This window comes from Salvelinus fontinalis, chromosome 4 (assembly GCF_029448725.1).
Source record: "Salvelinus fontinalis isolate EN_2023a chromosome 4, ASM2944872v1, whole genome shotgun sequence".
In the NCBI taxonomy this organism is placed as follows: Eukaryota; Metazoa; Chordata; class Actinopteri; order Salmoniformes; family Salmonidae; genus Salvelinus; species Salvelinus fontinalis.
The window spans coordinates 70,245,049-70,259,936 of NC_074668.1; the positions used below are offsets into that span (position 1 = coordinate 70,245,049).

Here is a 14,888-nt window from a genome sequence, read left to right on the forward strand (position 1 = left end):
GTCGTAAATGCAATCGCTTGCTTTGAACTCGTTGAGAAATGTCAATTGGCTAATGGCCAACCAGCTGCATAAACCAGAAAACTAAAAGTACAGCTATCATGATTGTAAATAAATAAGTGTTAACATATATTTTTAAAATAGATTGCTTTTTATAAATAATAGACAACTAACGTTAACATTTTATCTAATTAGCAGTTATTTAGCATGTTAACTAACCTTAACCCTTAAACTTAACTCTTAGCCTAGCTAACATTTAGCGTTAGCCACAAAGCTAATGTTAACCCTGTAGGATTTTTATTTTTGTAACGTGTTGGAAATACGTACCATTGTGCAAAATAGATGGTCAGCCACAATGTAATACATACCAAATGAAACATTATGCTAAATGGATGGATTTTCGATATCGTTATCTACCCCTGAGTCCAGGTCACCGAATAGCCTATGGGTTTCCATCAACTTTGTTGATGTGCGGGTACAGCGTATTTTATGTTCTGAAGAGACCATTATTATTATTATTATTATTATTATTGCAAAGCCTGTCGTCTCAATGCCTTACAACTTGAGGTCCAAATTGCCCGTTACCTATCAGAAAATGTGCAGTTCCCAAGGTAAAGTTATGACTGATGCTTTGATATTTATGGTAGGCTAATTGTGAACTGTAATTGGTTTTACTGGGGTACAAAAATATTGTCATTCCTCATGTGGCAGTCTGTTGTTGAGGTAATCAAACATTCTTATTTGGCTACTGTGAAGGCGCACACACTGGGATATTTCTAGCCCTTATGTCCTTGGGTTCTCAAGAGATAGGATATTTACTTATGTTCAGTAGACATTTCACTTAATTTATGCCCATTGGGTATTGAATAATATTATGAATGCCTCGTCTTCCACATCTTAATCCAAAATATAAACTGCCATTTTAGTATTTGTAAATATACTTTATAACAAACCAAGTGACGGGCTACTATTGGGCTGAAATAAACTCGCAATTGTGCTTTTAAATGTTGAATAGAAGGTCCAGACCAAGTCAGAGGAGAATGTTTCCTTACCAGGAAAACCTGCCACCTCATAGAGCCTGAGGTCCAGGATGCCTTTGGGAAATGCAGCAAAAAAACTGAACAACAACACCAAAGAAATTAAAACAAATGTAAATATGTATCTTTTTTTAAATTAAAATGTTCATTACTGCAGTGTGGTTCAGTTTTTGGTGCATCTTTGAAAAATTGTGTTTTATTTTCCCTGAGAAACAGATGGGTGTTCACGTCAAACCAGCTCAATGTAAGCAGAGCGCTACTGAAAGTGTCCATGTTATTTCAGAGGAGGACAAGGAGAGCACTGGGGCTGGCAACTGTGATCTGGTCAGACAGGTGAGATTTTAAGGAGAGAAGGTTGAAGCTGTGCTTGGCTGTAGTCAAATATGCATCACCACTCTATGTAAATGTTTCATGTTAATCCAATATGCTAAAATATGAGTTGTCATCTTTTCATGGATGTTGTCTGTAGTTCAGCTTCACAGAGAATTCCATCCACTTCTCTATATCATGTTCTTTAGGCCAAGCCCATTCCAGCTGCCCCTGAGTAGCTTCAGAGCCAAGATGTGCCACAGGCCTTCTCACATGCCCTGCTCAACATCCCAGATGTGGACTCTGCAGATGCAGGCGCCTCCTCGCTGTGTAGTGACTGTGAAGGACTTTTATGCTCATCTAAGGAACCTGGAGCTTTTTAAATTGGACTCAACTCTCTTGTTTGTTCTGAGCTTAATTAAATTTCATGTGATTTATTTATTGTCAAGAAGGTTGTCAAGAAGCGGCAACACCTGTTACCCTTTTTCACTACGTTAACCATTATTATTCAAGATCCTGTGTCTTGCCACAGACTCCTCTCTTAATGTCTGACAGATTGCCATGGCTATCAACCCTATCTGGAGGGTTGTGATGTGACTGGGAGCGTGTGGAGTATTCTAGTTGACTGGCTGGTACATGTCCAGAGGCAGTTCAGACTGCACCAGGATACCCTCTACATGACTGTTGAGATCATTGACCGCTTTCTCCAGGTATGGATTGTTTTTCCTCTGCTGGTCAGACACATTTATTACTTTTATTTGTTTTCTCGTTTGCTCAGGACTATCCAGTGCCAAAGAAGTCTCTGTCACTGCGAGGTTCATCGCTTACAAGTACGAAGAAATCGCTCCTCCCATGGTGGAGGACTTTGCCCATACAACAGACTTCACATATTCCTGTGCTGAGATGACCATTCTGAAAGCATTGAACTATGAACTGGGACGACCACCACCAGCTCACTTTCTAAGGAGAGCTACCAAAGTTGAAGGTTAATTTTTGAAGTTGAAAATGTAAAACACATTGTTTAGTTCTCCTGAAGGGAACTCACCCAATTTGCTTCATGCTGTAACTGACAGCCTTGTTTTTTTGTATTGCTTAATTGTACTTGCTAACCAGCTATTTAAAAGTTACCATTGGTTCAGAGCCACATGGCAACAAATGATATTGCATGCCAGTACAATCTATCTTTCAGCTTCAGCCTGTTGTTTATGGGCTGGCTAAATACCTGCTGGAGCTGACCCTTCTGGACTATGCCTCAGTTCACCATCCCTCACCTTCATGATTCTGCTGGTTATGAATGGGGCAGTTATGCGCCACAAATATTTAGACGTATGTGAAGTGTATGAAACTAGACACTTAACCCATTAGTTTTCTTTGGGTTATGATTCCTGATAAAGTTACAGTTATGGAGTGCTGTGTGTCAACAGAACAGTGTTTAAGTTGTCACTGAATTCATTATGTTTGCCCCATAGACCCCGGCCTTGCAGCACTACATGGGCTACACAGAGGTCTATCTGCTACCTGTGATGCAATGCATTGCCAGATGCTGGAGCGCTTGAATGATGGCAATATGAAACAGTTGGTGAGCCCAGCCTTTAGATGACTTCTAGCCCAGCGATGTACTGTAGGGCCACACGGCAATGTTTAACTTAAACCCTTTTTTTTCTCCTCCAGTCAATTAAGCAGAAGTATGACAACGTCATGCTACTCAGGGTCAGCTGTCTCCCAGAGCTGGCATCTACTAGGGCGTACGCCTACATTAACAAACTGGCCAACTCTCACTGTTGACACAAATGATTTACCTCATGTTTTTAGCTCTTTTTTTTAGAACTATTTTTTAATAAGTCTTTAGTTTTCAATGGTTTGTCTTGATTTTAAAAAGGAAGAGTGATGTTGTCATGGTATTGCAAAATGGTAAGCACCACTTTGGCATCCACAGCAGACTCATGCATGGGGGTGTTTAACTAAAAATTAGTGGTCAAAGTGAAACAGGGATTGGATGGGATAAAAGGAATTACTCCACCCACCTTCAAAGTGTATGGCAAGATTTCAACGAGGGGAATACAAAAATCTATTTTCTTCAATGCGTGGCGCTGCTGCCTCCCCCAGGGGTCTTTCAGGGTTAAACTCTTAGCTGCACATTGTGCCCCTTGCCTGGGGGTGTGGAGTTCATAAATATTTCTTCATAAAATAACACTGCTAATGTGGGCTGTTGCTGTGATGCTTCGCCATCTAAAGGAAATAAGACTTGTCTGCCCTCTGATTGCAAAGTCAATTAGTTTACCACATGATCTCAAGGTCCCTCTGATAGGGGAGCAGACCTTGGAGAGACTTAGCTTTCTTCTCTCCCTGCCTGTTTGTGGTGATGCAGTTCCATTCATTCCATTGTCCTCCAAGTAATGCTGAATTGCCCCTATACTACGGTCTGCTCCTCAATTCATCCACCTTGGTTGGAAAGTGAGGTAGGGGCAGTGATCCTTTGGCAATGCAGTTTCAGACAAGTACACACAAAATGCAATTTACAAAGTGTGATAGTGTAGGAGTTTCAGTTTTCATTAAATACTGGTTCTTACAGATTATATTCATTACAGATTTTCCCCTCTGTGGGAGCATAGCCCAATGCTCTAGTCTAAACTTTTCTGTAGGGGAGGGATTTGTGGAGAGACTAGAGTGCCTGCACTAACCTCTTTCTCCTCACTGGTTATTTGCAATGCTTCAATGGCCACCTGGAGATGAAAGTGGTGTAGTTTGCATGAGCAGGGGATTTTGCCCTTCAGTCCAACTGTACTGTAATTGAACAATCCTTGGTCTTGCATACACATGGACACTTGAAGAGGGACAAGGAACTCCCATGGTATTGAATGAAAGCAGCCTACCTGTACTTCACATGATTCTCATCCACATTATAAATCATTGAAGGAGCCTTTTTGGCCTTGTGGTTGTGTAGTCTACAGTTTGTCGTTGTGTATTGCACTTCATTTGTACACTAGTTGGTACTGTATGATGGGTCACTGTCAATAGGCACACAGGTGACCAGGAAGTAGAAATGTCAATAGGCACACAGGTGACCAGGAAGTAGAAATGTCAATAGGCACACAGGTGACCAGGAAGTAGAAATGTCAATAGGCACACAGGTGACCAGGAAGTAGAAATGTCAATAGGCACACAGGTGACCAGGAAGTAGAAATGTCAATAGGCACACAGGTGACCAGGAAGTAGAAATGTCAATAGGCACACAGGTGACCAGGAAGTAGAAATGCACAGGTATGCAGTTCTTAGTACGCTCGCTGTTTGCACCTTGGAACAATTATATGCTCCTACAGTAATCAGGTCTACCTGTATGGAATGGATTTTAAAATTATATATTTCTCTGCTTTTAAATGGGCAGAAGACCCATCCAATACCTACCACTAAATATCAGTTTTGCACGCGTTTTTAAACATTTGTAATCCCACGTGTTAGTGGCTCAGGGACTTTTGACTAAGTTATCCACTACAACAGCATATTATTAGGGAACAAATAAGGAACATGTAATGACCTCAGGGATATTACAAGTAAAACCAAGCATTTAGTAGGCTAAATTAACAGTCCGGTAGGTGGCAGTGATTGTTCTCAGGTATGAGGACAGGGAAACGTATCCCACGCTTGCAAAAGCGCTCTCCCATGTTGCGTAGCGGAGAGGACTCGCCACAGCCAAAGAGCGCTCTGCTGTCAGAGCGAAAGTGTCAGAGTTGCGGTAGCTCAGAAAGTGCATGTGGCTGCGTTCGTCAGTGGATACTGCGCTGACTAAGAGGAGTAGGAGCTGGATAAACATTTCAGAAGCCAGTCGAGGTGACCTATAGAAAAACAACGCTTAGGAAAACAGGAGGCTATTGTCAGGAAAGGTGCAACGAAATATTTAAATAGACTTGTGAGCAATGCACTGGCAGCATGGCCAGATGGTTCAGGGAACACCTAGGATTCAAAACTACCAAAGCACCACCTCCGGCGCCCCCGAAACCAGACTACAGACATTGTCACGCCGCTGTGACCGGTACACCTGGCTACCAACAACCAAGCTTCGGGGCCACCTCTCTTTATCCAAGCCCCGCACAGCCGGACATTCTTGCTGCTTACAAACTACAAAAGGAACTGGACTTCGAAGATCCGTACACAGGAGGAAATATTTCGTTTGGAACTGGTCTGGGCTCTGGGGGGTCGCCGGACTTAAAGTATGTGTCACCAAAGCACCGGCTTATAAAGGTGGAAACAATCGAGAAAAGCAACTCTGTTCCGGGCAGCGGTATCGTAGGCCAAGCTGTTGCTGTTGGGAACGTTAAATCTCCCACGTCACCGCCTCCTGAAAAGGAGAATAAAGAAAAGGTACGTTTTTTTTTTTTTTTTTTTTTTTTTGTCTTAGCCTGCCTCCAATATCCCACACCAGTAACATTGTGGCCTATGCAACGTCATAGTCTACACAACTTTGAACAAGTCTAAATTGCTTAGATTTGTTTTTAATGTAAAATGTTACAATCTATCCACCTAAGTTCAATTAAAGAGATGGTTCAATTGTTGTGATGTGGTCATTTTCACTATTCAAACACATTGGTAACCATTGAAAGTGGTGGATCAGATCATGTTACTGTAGTGAGGACTTACTCAAACAGGGAAGGGATAATTGAAACTGGCAGGACTACACTGAAAAAAATATAAATGTGACATGCAACAATGAAAGATTTTAGAGTTCATATAAGGAAATAAGTCAACTGAAATACATTCATTTGGCCCTAATCTATGGATTTCACTTGACTGGGAATACAGATAATTTTTAAAACAATGGGGGCATAGATCAGAAAACCAGTCAGTATCTGGTGTGACCATCATTTGCAGCATGACACATTTCCCTCGAGTTGATCAGGCTGTTGATTGTTGTCCAACTACACTTCAATGGCTGTGTGAAGTTGCAGGATATTGGTGGGAACTGGAACACGCTGTCATACATGTAAATCCAGAGCATCCCAAACATGCTCAATGGGTGGCATGTCTGAGTATACATGCCATTTTCCGCTTTCAGGAGGTGTGTACAGATCTTTGACATGGGGTCGTGCATTATCATGCTGAAACATGAGAAAATGGTGGGTGGATGAATGTCACAACAATGGGCCTCAGGATCTTGTCATGGTATCTCTGTGCATTCAAATTGCCATCGATAAAATGCAATTGTGTTCGTTGTCTGTCGCTTATGCCTGCCCATACCATAACCCCAGCGACTACCATAGGGCACTCTGTTCACAACATTGACATTAGCAAACCACTCACCCACATGACGCCGTACGGTTCTGAGGCCGGTTGGACATACTGCCAAATTCTCTAAAACAATGGATGCGGCTTATGGTAGAGAAATGAACATTAAATTCTCTGGCATCCACTCTGATGGACATTACTGCAGACAGAATGCCAATTACACGCTCCCTCAACTTGAGACATCTGTGGCGTTGTTACAATTCATATTTTGGAGTGCCCTTTTGTCCCCAGCACAAGTTGCACCTGTGTAATGATCATGCTGTTTAATCAGCTTCTTGACAAGCCACACCTGTCAGGTGGATGGATTATCTTGGCAAAAGAGAAATGCTCACTAAGGGATGTAAAATACATTTGTGTACATTTTTGTGTGTATGAAACATTTCTGGGATCCTTTATTTCATCTCATGAAACATGGGTCCAACACTTTGTTGCATTTTTGTTCAGTGTAGTTCTTTTCAGGTGTTTGTCAATGGCTGGGTCAGTCAGACAGACAACAGCTGCACAGTACATGAGAACTCTAGCTCAAATCTTTACTGACACATTTGATTACATTGTATGAAGAAGTGTAGTAGCCTGCATGTCGTTAGGTGAAAGGAAGATACATGCTGTCTTCAAGCATGAAGTTTATTACAATATTTTTAAACTCTAACCTTTCAGTGAAATGGATAGTTCTGTATGTTGGCAAAGAAGACCTTAATCGTCTTTTTCCCCACAGTCAGATGAACATGTGGATCCCATTTTTATTTTTTATTTCTTTAACCTTTATTTAACTATGCAAGTCAGTTAAGAACAAATTCTTATTTACAATGTCTCTGCTTCCAGTATGAAAACATTCCAATGCCATAAAATGGGGGTACAAATTGGCCAAAACCATTTATTTTATTTACCCTAAGCAAAATAGCCTACTTCAAGTACACTGAACAAAAATATAAATGCAACAATTTCAAAGATTTTACTGAGTTACAGTTCGTGTTAGGAAATCTGTCAATTTAAATCAATTAATTGGGCCCTAATCTATGGATTTTACTGGACTGGGAATACAGATATGCAACTGTTGGTCACAGATGCCTTTAAAAAAAAAGTAGGGGTGTGGCTCAAATGTCAGTATCTGGTGTGACTAGCATTTTTACCTAATGCAGTACGATTTATCTCCAACGCATGGAGATGATCAGGCTGTTGATTGTGGAATGTTGCCCTACTCTTCAATAGCAGTGCGAAGTTACGGGAACTGGAACATGCTGTCCATCCAGAGCATCCCAAATACACTGAATCGGTGACATGTCTGGTGAGTATGCAGGCCTTGGAAGAATTGGGGCATTTTAAGCTTCCAGGAAGTGTGTACAGATCCTTGCGACATGGGGTCGTTCATTATCATGCCGAAACATGATGGCCGGGGATGAATGGCACGACAATGGGGCTCAGGATCTCGTCACGTTATCTCTGTGCATTCAAATCAATAAAATGCAATTCGATGTCCGTAGCTTATGCCTGCCCATACCGTAACCCCACCGCCACCATTGGGCACTCTGTTCACAACTATGAAGCAAACAGCTCTACCACACGATGCCATATGCTTTCTGCCATATGCCGGTACAGTTCCTGTAATATCTTAAATTTAAATCTGTCCACCTAGGTTCAATTTATGAGATGGTTCAATAGTTATGTGATGTTGGCATTTTCACTATTCAAATGCATTGGTTACCATTGAAAGTGGTGAATCAGACCACGTTCCATCATGTGGGGACTTATTCAAACAGAAATTGATTATTGAAACCGGCAGAACTACACAGTGTATATTTCACTGTTCTCTCACACCTTTGAACTGGGCCTGTGTGAAGGTGCCCAAGTGCACATTTTCAAATAATCCAGACCAGGTTCATTCAACTCTCTGCTCACCAAGCAAAATCGACACTTTTACAACTCTGTCATCTCTGTACCCTAGTATACTCTGTCCCCGTCATCAACAGATTGTGTGTGGACCGGAGACCGATGGGAAGAATGCTTGCGCAGTCAGTCAGTGTACACCATGTGCCTTGAAGCCTACTGCTTTTTAGGAACACACACTGGTTCATTGGAAGAAACCTGAGACATTCAATGTCAGTGAGGTTAAGGAAGACTGTGATTCTGTTTTATGAATGTACATGCCTCACCCTCCAGCGCAGGCAGGGGAGGAGGACCCAGGAAAAGCACAAGTGTGAGAGTAAAAGTGTGTAAATATTTCTCAACATTGACAACACCCATACTGCATAACTCAGTCTGCTAGTCCCTGTTCTGAAGCACTAACTAATCACTTGTTGCTAGGTATTTGTTTACTCAACCTTACTACTTCAGACAATATCATAGTAGTTTAGTTAGAGCACAGCCAAAACCTTATGCAAGTATGCAAAGTAGTGCTGTGCGTTTACAATTCTGTTATGAAATTCCTTAGTCCCTTAAACAGGTTACTACCTCTTTCCACACCTCCTGTTGTAAGGTGCAGTCTGTTTAGTGTTGAGGGGGCCTGCCTGCCATTCCATAGGAGCTTTTCTATTTCAGTTCAACTGGTGGTCATTAAAATATACCAGTAAGCAGGGTCGTGCACCAAAGGAACATGGCAATTGGCAAGTCATTTAAAAGCTTGAAAACCTCCATATAATAATTGTACAGTAATTTGTGTATTCAGAAATTGTCTTTTAGTTTCTCGTATGCAGTTGTCATCACATTCAACAATGCAGGGTTCTTGGAATTTTATGATTAACAATGTTCCAGAGCTGACCAAATTAAAATAATTGGAAACTGAAGACTGTTTCCTCACAGCAACTGACTGCTGTTGGCTAATTAAATGGATTACCGCTGTCTCCTGTTAATTGGGCTTATTTTGATCTTGGTAGTCAATTAGGGATGTAATTCTCAAGCAGGAAAATACTGTTGCCCCCTTTTTGTTGTTGCAGTGCACTGGGCACATGTTGGAGGAGCTGGCAGCCAGGCAGATTGTTCTGTAACATGGTTTTAAAATGTTGCACTCTCAAACATGAACATAATAATATGCTGAAATTGTATCACATCCATGTGAGGGGTGGGTGAGTTAGAGGGATTCTGATTCAGAAGACTGGATTTTCATTTAGTACTGTGGTGAAATGGGAGGGGGGGGGTTAAGTAATAATGAGAGCAGACCGTCACCACGAGTTTCATCACTAGGCAACACAGGCCTTCAACCTTACACGTGCTGGCTTTTCCAACAGACAGGCCAAGGTAATGTTGTCAGGTACTGTTCCAGAAGGATCTATTGTCTAGACCCTGTAGGGTCTGGCTGCTGAGATGCACAACTGACATTGGTGTAGTGAGAGTGAGAGACCCCAAGTCTGATGGTTATGAACAGACATGTAGAATTGCCTATTCCTTTTCCAGTAGAACTACCTGTAGAAGCAAATAGACTTATCAGGTATTACACTGTATGTATTACACTTGTTGTGGATTTGTTTTTCGTAGACGGTCATCATAATTTGTTTCAGTTTTGGTTGTCACGGTGAGGATTTTCTAATATAATACCACTAGCCTCTGCCCTTCAACGTTTGATAACGGAATTACAAAACAAATCGTCACTGTTACCAAGCTTAGTAACTGCACTGTTCTTCAAGTAAATGTGTTTTTGTAAAATGTTCAGTTCAGTCAGTTGTATGGTTTGTGTAACTTTGATATCATTGTTTTTTTTTTACATACATGTCAACGTGTATCTCAGCATCACCCTGTTACTGTGGAATTGGCCTTTACCAACAACCAGATGTGTAAAATCCTTGCTGCACCCTTACTGTGAGAACATATGATTTTCAGCTGGTTTCTCAGTAAAACGGTATGTGTTCTCTGTTCAGATACAGAGGGGTGGTGTAGACAGGCCTTGAGTGTCAGGCAGTTTCATCTGATGATAATGCTGCATTTCCAAACAGCCTTGTTCTGACATGAGGTGTTATTTATTAAGATATTTCACAGTTTGTAACGTAGTGGCATATCAAGGCATGTATTATTCTTTGTTTAGGTCTACAGCATATCAAAGAATGCTAGGATTCTGATCTTAAATACATTTCTTCCACTGAACATGATCTATTGTAGACCTCACAATTTATGGACACTATACAGGAACTGAATCGGCTAGTCACTTGTACTGGCTGGAGTGAAGTGTTTGAATGCTGACTATAGGGAGAGAGAGAGAGCTAGGAAGAGAGGACCACACCACTGTCTTGTTACAGCCTAAACCCCATTGATGTTTTAATTACTTGACTAGTGGATGCTAATTATATAACTGCTTACCTAATGCTTGTGCTGCCAATAGCAGAGTCTATGCCGTCTAGTGTTTTGTCTAATCTTAACCCTCCAAAGCTTTTTCATTCAGTTAAATGGGGGGGTGAAAGCCTTAGTTCATCAATGATACAATGTACTGTATGGTGATTACATGAAACGTAGGCCTCCCCCATTATTGTCCATTTTGATGGACTCTATGGAATTTCTTTTATGACGACGAGCACGTAGGAGCCAGCCACAGGTAAGAGCACCAGCTTGATTGTTTATTTTTTTAATATGTTTTCCTGTTTTATAACGACAAGACCTTCATGGTAGAGGGAGATGATCAATTATTATCCAGCTAATTTAAATGCTCTCATCATCGCTCTTCCCCCTGGCATGGTCTCGCCTACTCGACTCGGCACTAACTTCTCAAGGACACATGAAAGTGATGACAGGCACAACTTATGAAATGTGTAAACAAAAGTGATAGTGCATAAGTCTCCCTTGTAAAATCATGTGGCTTGTAGTGGCTTCCTTTCCTCTTTACCATAGCCACTGCCCAAGCCTGAAGCGGGTTTGTTTCGGACGCATACAGTCCACACTCAACGTTTCCAAACGGCCAAACATTCAATGAGATCCAGGGATATGGTGCAACAAAAAATGTTTATTCTTCTTATCTAACAAAAAGGTATTCTCCAATCAACTTAAAGCAGAGATTACTTGAAATGCAAATACATAATATAATATGTCTGTCTTTCTGTATGTATGTCTATATGTCTATATGTCTGTATGTCTATATGGTCAAAAAACTATACCGCTCCCGCATCTAGCAAGGACTCCTCCCCCCGAAGGCCCAACTTCCTGCCTTTATACTAACACAATTAACACAGTACAATGAATGGGCAAGAGGGGGGGCCAAAAACTGAGTTACACTAATAACAAATGAATATATCTCAATCCGGTAAATAAATCATAAAGGTACGTACCTAATATTTCATCATATACATTAATATTTAATATATTTACACAAATGTACATGGAGCTCAGTATGTTCAGTCTTTTATACAAAATATGCCCAAATCGGCTCTAACATGGCTAAATATATTGCTGTGTGGCTTTATGAATTCATAAACTGTCCTAGACACCAAGGTTGCTCTGGCCTTGAGACCCTATGCAGCAGTGTTTTAGCCACGTTATACTTCCCACCATGGCCCACGAAAGCAGTTGAGTGAATGGGGCCTCTGAGTCCATGAGCCAGTTTCCGTACACTATGTGTAGAATCATGCAGTATAGGATCATAAACACAATACAGGCAGCTGTCCCACAGCCAGGTGGGACATTAGATTTGACAGATTTATTTCATGGTTATTTCCCTCTTTTCCTTCCATATACCTTATGAACCGCTGAGTCAAAGGCTGTTAAAAAGTCTAGTGATGCATTAGCAGCCGGGGAGACCATGGCTTATTTATTTTGTCATTAACATATTTTATTCCTGTCCTTGAGACCGATTCCTGTCTCAATTGCCAATCTCGGTTGTTCATCTCAAAATCCCATTTTCACTCTTTCAGATCACATCTCAGCTGCCTGAGACTCCCCAGCCCAGATCACATCTCAGCTGCCTGAGCCTCCCCAACACTCCCCAGCCCAGATCACATCTCAGATAATGGAATCAGAGCAGGCGCTGTGAGCCAATCAGGTGTTGTTTAGCCAAGTCCTTGAAGGGACAGTTGTGTGTAATTAGCTTACGAGTAGCGTCTCAACAGCGTGTGGGGGTTTGAACCGACGCTCTTTAATTTCCCATGAAATAGACATGCTACAGCTTTACCGCGTGTCTCTTTGGCTTTCTGTTCCAATCTGATTTTGTGTGTGTGTGTTCTTGCGGTGGTTTTCCCTCCAGCAGCAGTCTCTTGGTGTGTGTATGTGGGTAAATCAAAGCTGTTTGACTGGCCTATAGATTAGCAGTGCTTGGGGTTCTGAACTTTCCTCATCTTCATTCCCTCACTATCTCAGTCTTGCTTTAAAGCCTTGACTCTGGCAATCCTCTCTTCAGGGGGATGTGCCTAGCTCTTTGTTGTTCTGTTTTCTACTCTGCTCCTCTCTGTCCTTGTAGTGATAGGAGAAATGTCAGACGTAAACACTACCGGGGCATCTGACCTCCTGGTGGACGGGCACCAGAATCCATCATGTGATGCGTGGGTGTCTGTAGACGTATGTGTAGTCTCATACCTGTCTTACATACCTGTCTCATACCTGTCTCATACCTGTCTCATACCATACCTATCAGATGGAAGCTGACCGGTTTTGATAGCTGGCTTTAGCTGAATGTCAGAGCTTTACAGGAAGTGCACTTCTCCTCCCACTCCCACCTCCACACAAACACACGCCTGTTTACTTACACTGTATCACCAAGGAAGACGTCTGAAAGGAATTGCATTGTAAGTGTCGAACCTGAAAAGGGTTGTAATTGCTGCTTAATTGTCTGCTCTGTGAAAGTAATTTCCAGATGTAACACCCATGGTAGGTTAAATGTTCTCTTTCATTCTTAAAGGGATATTTCTGCTACACATGGAATATGGTCCAGGAAAACAGAGTAGAGGGCACAGAGTACAGTATGCCAATAGAGTAGGAGTTAAAACATGCTGACCCTTTACTTTGAATGCTTAACAGAGTTTTAAGAACGCAAATGAACTATACAGTTAAATTATGAGTTCATGATGACCAGAGAGTAGTGATGCACCGATATGACATTTTTGGCCGATATCCGATATTTTCCTTGCCAAAAAAAACACGATACCGATATTTAAATAAGAATTTGTTCTTAACTGACTAACCTTGTTAAATAAAGGTTACACACACACTGACCAAAAATGTATTTTGTTGGCATTTACATATGTCCCCATTACCAGTAAAACATAATCAAAACCTATTTCTTCACTTTATTTGCTGTGCTGTATTGTTGTTCAGTCGTTTCATTCTCAACCTCGATTTCTATGGGACGCAGTTTGGGGGTTTGCGTGTAAAGAAATATACTATTTTGCACTATTTGATGTGTCAAATAAACTTGTTGCCTAATCAGGACCTGAAGATAACTGCAAATTCCACTATTGTGCCTAATACTTATTGTGGCTAGCTTCACAACACACAACCTGACTGCTTACAACGTTAGCTTTGGGCAACAGGGTTAAGTAGCTGGCTAGCTTTTTATTTTCATGAACTGAAGTTCAATTTCAATAGGGGAACATTAACTGGCAACCTAGATAATACTTACTCACAAGGAATCCTAAATCATAGCTAAGAATAATGAAAATGACTGCAGTTTTTGCTGGTCATTGTTTTCAGGCTGGTTGTATTCGGTGCTAGCTAGGTACCAAGCAAAAGCTAGCTACTTCAGAAGTTGTGGTCGAACAAATTATGCTTTATTATCAACGCGGTATCGTAAACACATTGTTCGTGACTGGTGTTTGCTTGTTTGCAGACTTTTTTGTACGGCTTTGACAGTGCTACTGTATCTTTTTTGACATGCAAAGACCCAAACAACGTTCCATAGTATGTATGTACAGTTGAAGTCGGAAGTTTATACACTGCTCAAAAAAATAAAGGGAACACTTAAACAACACAATGTAACTCCAAGTCAATCACACTTCTGTGAAATCAAACTGTCCACTTAGGAAGCAACACTGATTGACAATAAATTTCACATGCTGTTGTGCAAATGGAATAGACAAAAGGTGGAAATTATAGGCAATTAGCAAGACACCCCCAAAAAAGTTGTGATTCTGCAGGTGGTGACCCCAGACCACTTCTCAGTTCCTATGCTTCCTGGCTGATGTTTTGGTCACTTCTGAATGCTGGCGGTGCTCTCACTCTAGTGGTAGCATGAGACGGAGTCTACAACCCACACAAGTGGCTCAGGTAGTGCAGTTCATCCAGGATGGCACATCAATGCGAGGTGTGGCAAAAAGGTTGGCTATGTCTGTCAGCGTAGTGTCCAGAGCATGGAGGCGCTAC

At 41.5% G+C, this 14,888-nt stretch overlaps 1 protein-coding gene and 1 pseudogene across 5 annotated transcripts in view; both read left to right on the top strand.

The window, feature by feature from the left end:
- The first annotated feature begins 547 nt into the window (after window positions 1-547).
- LOC129852807 (G2/mitotic-specific cyclin-B1-like) lies at window positions 548-3,128 on the top strand (annotated as a pseudogene).
- Window positions 3,129-4,990: 1,862 nt separating this feature from the next.
- LOC129854300 (SH2 domain-containing adapter protein F-like) overlaps window positions 4,991-14,888 on the top strand; it is a 120,603-nt gene continuing 110,705 nt past the window's right edge. For 2 of the 5 annotated variants that reach the window (XM_055921189.1, XM_055921188.1), the window contains exon 1: window positions 4,993-5,702. In XM_055921189.1, coding sequence (XP_055777164.1) covers window positions 5,271-5,702 — 432 coding nt within the window. In that variant the 5' untranslated portion in view covers window positions 4,993-5,270. Of the gene's footprint in view, window positions 5,703-14,888 lie in introns of all 5 variants that reach the window. The other 3 variants (XM_055921187.1, XM_055921190.1, XM_055921186.1) reach the window with 2 other exon arrangements.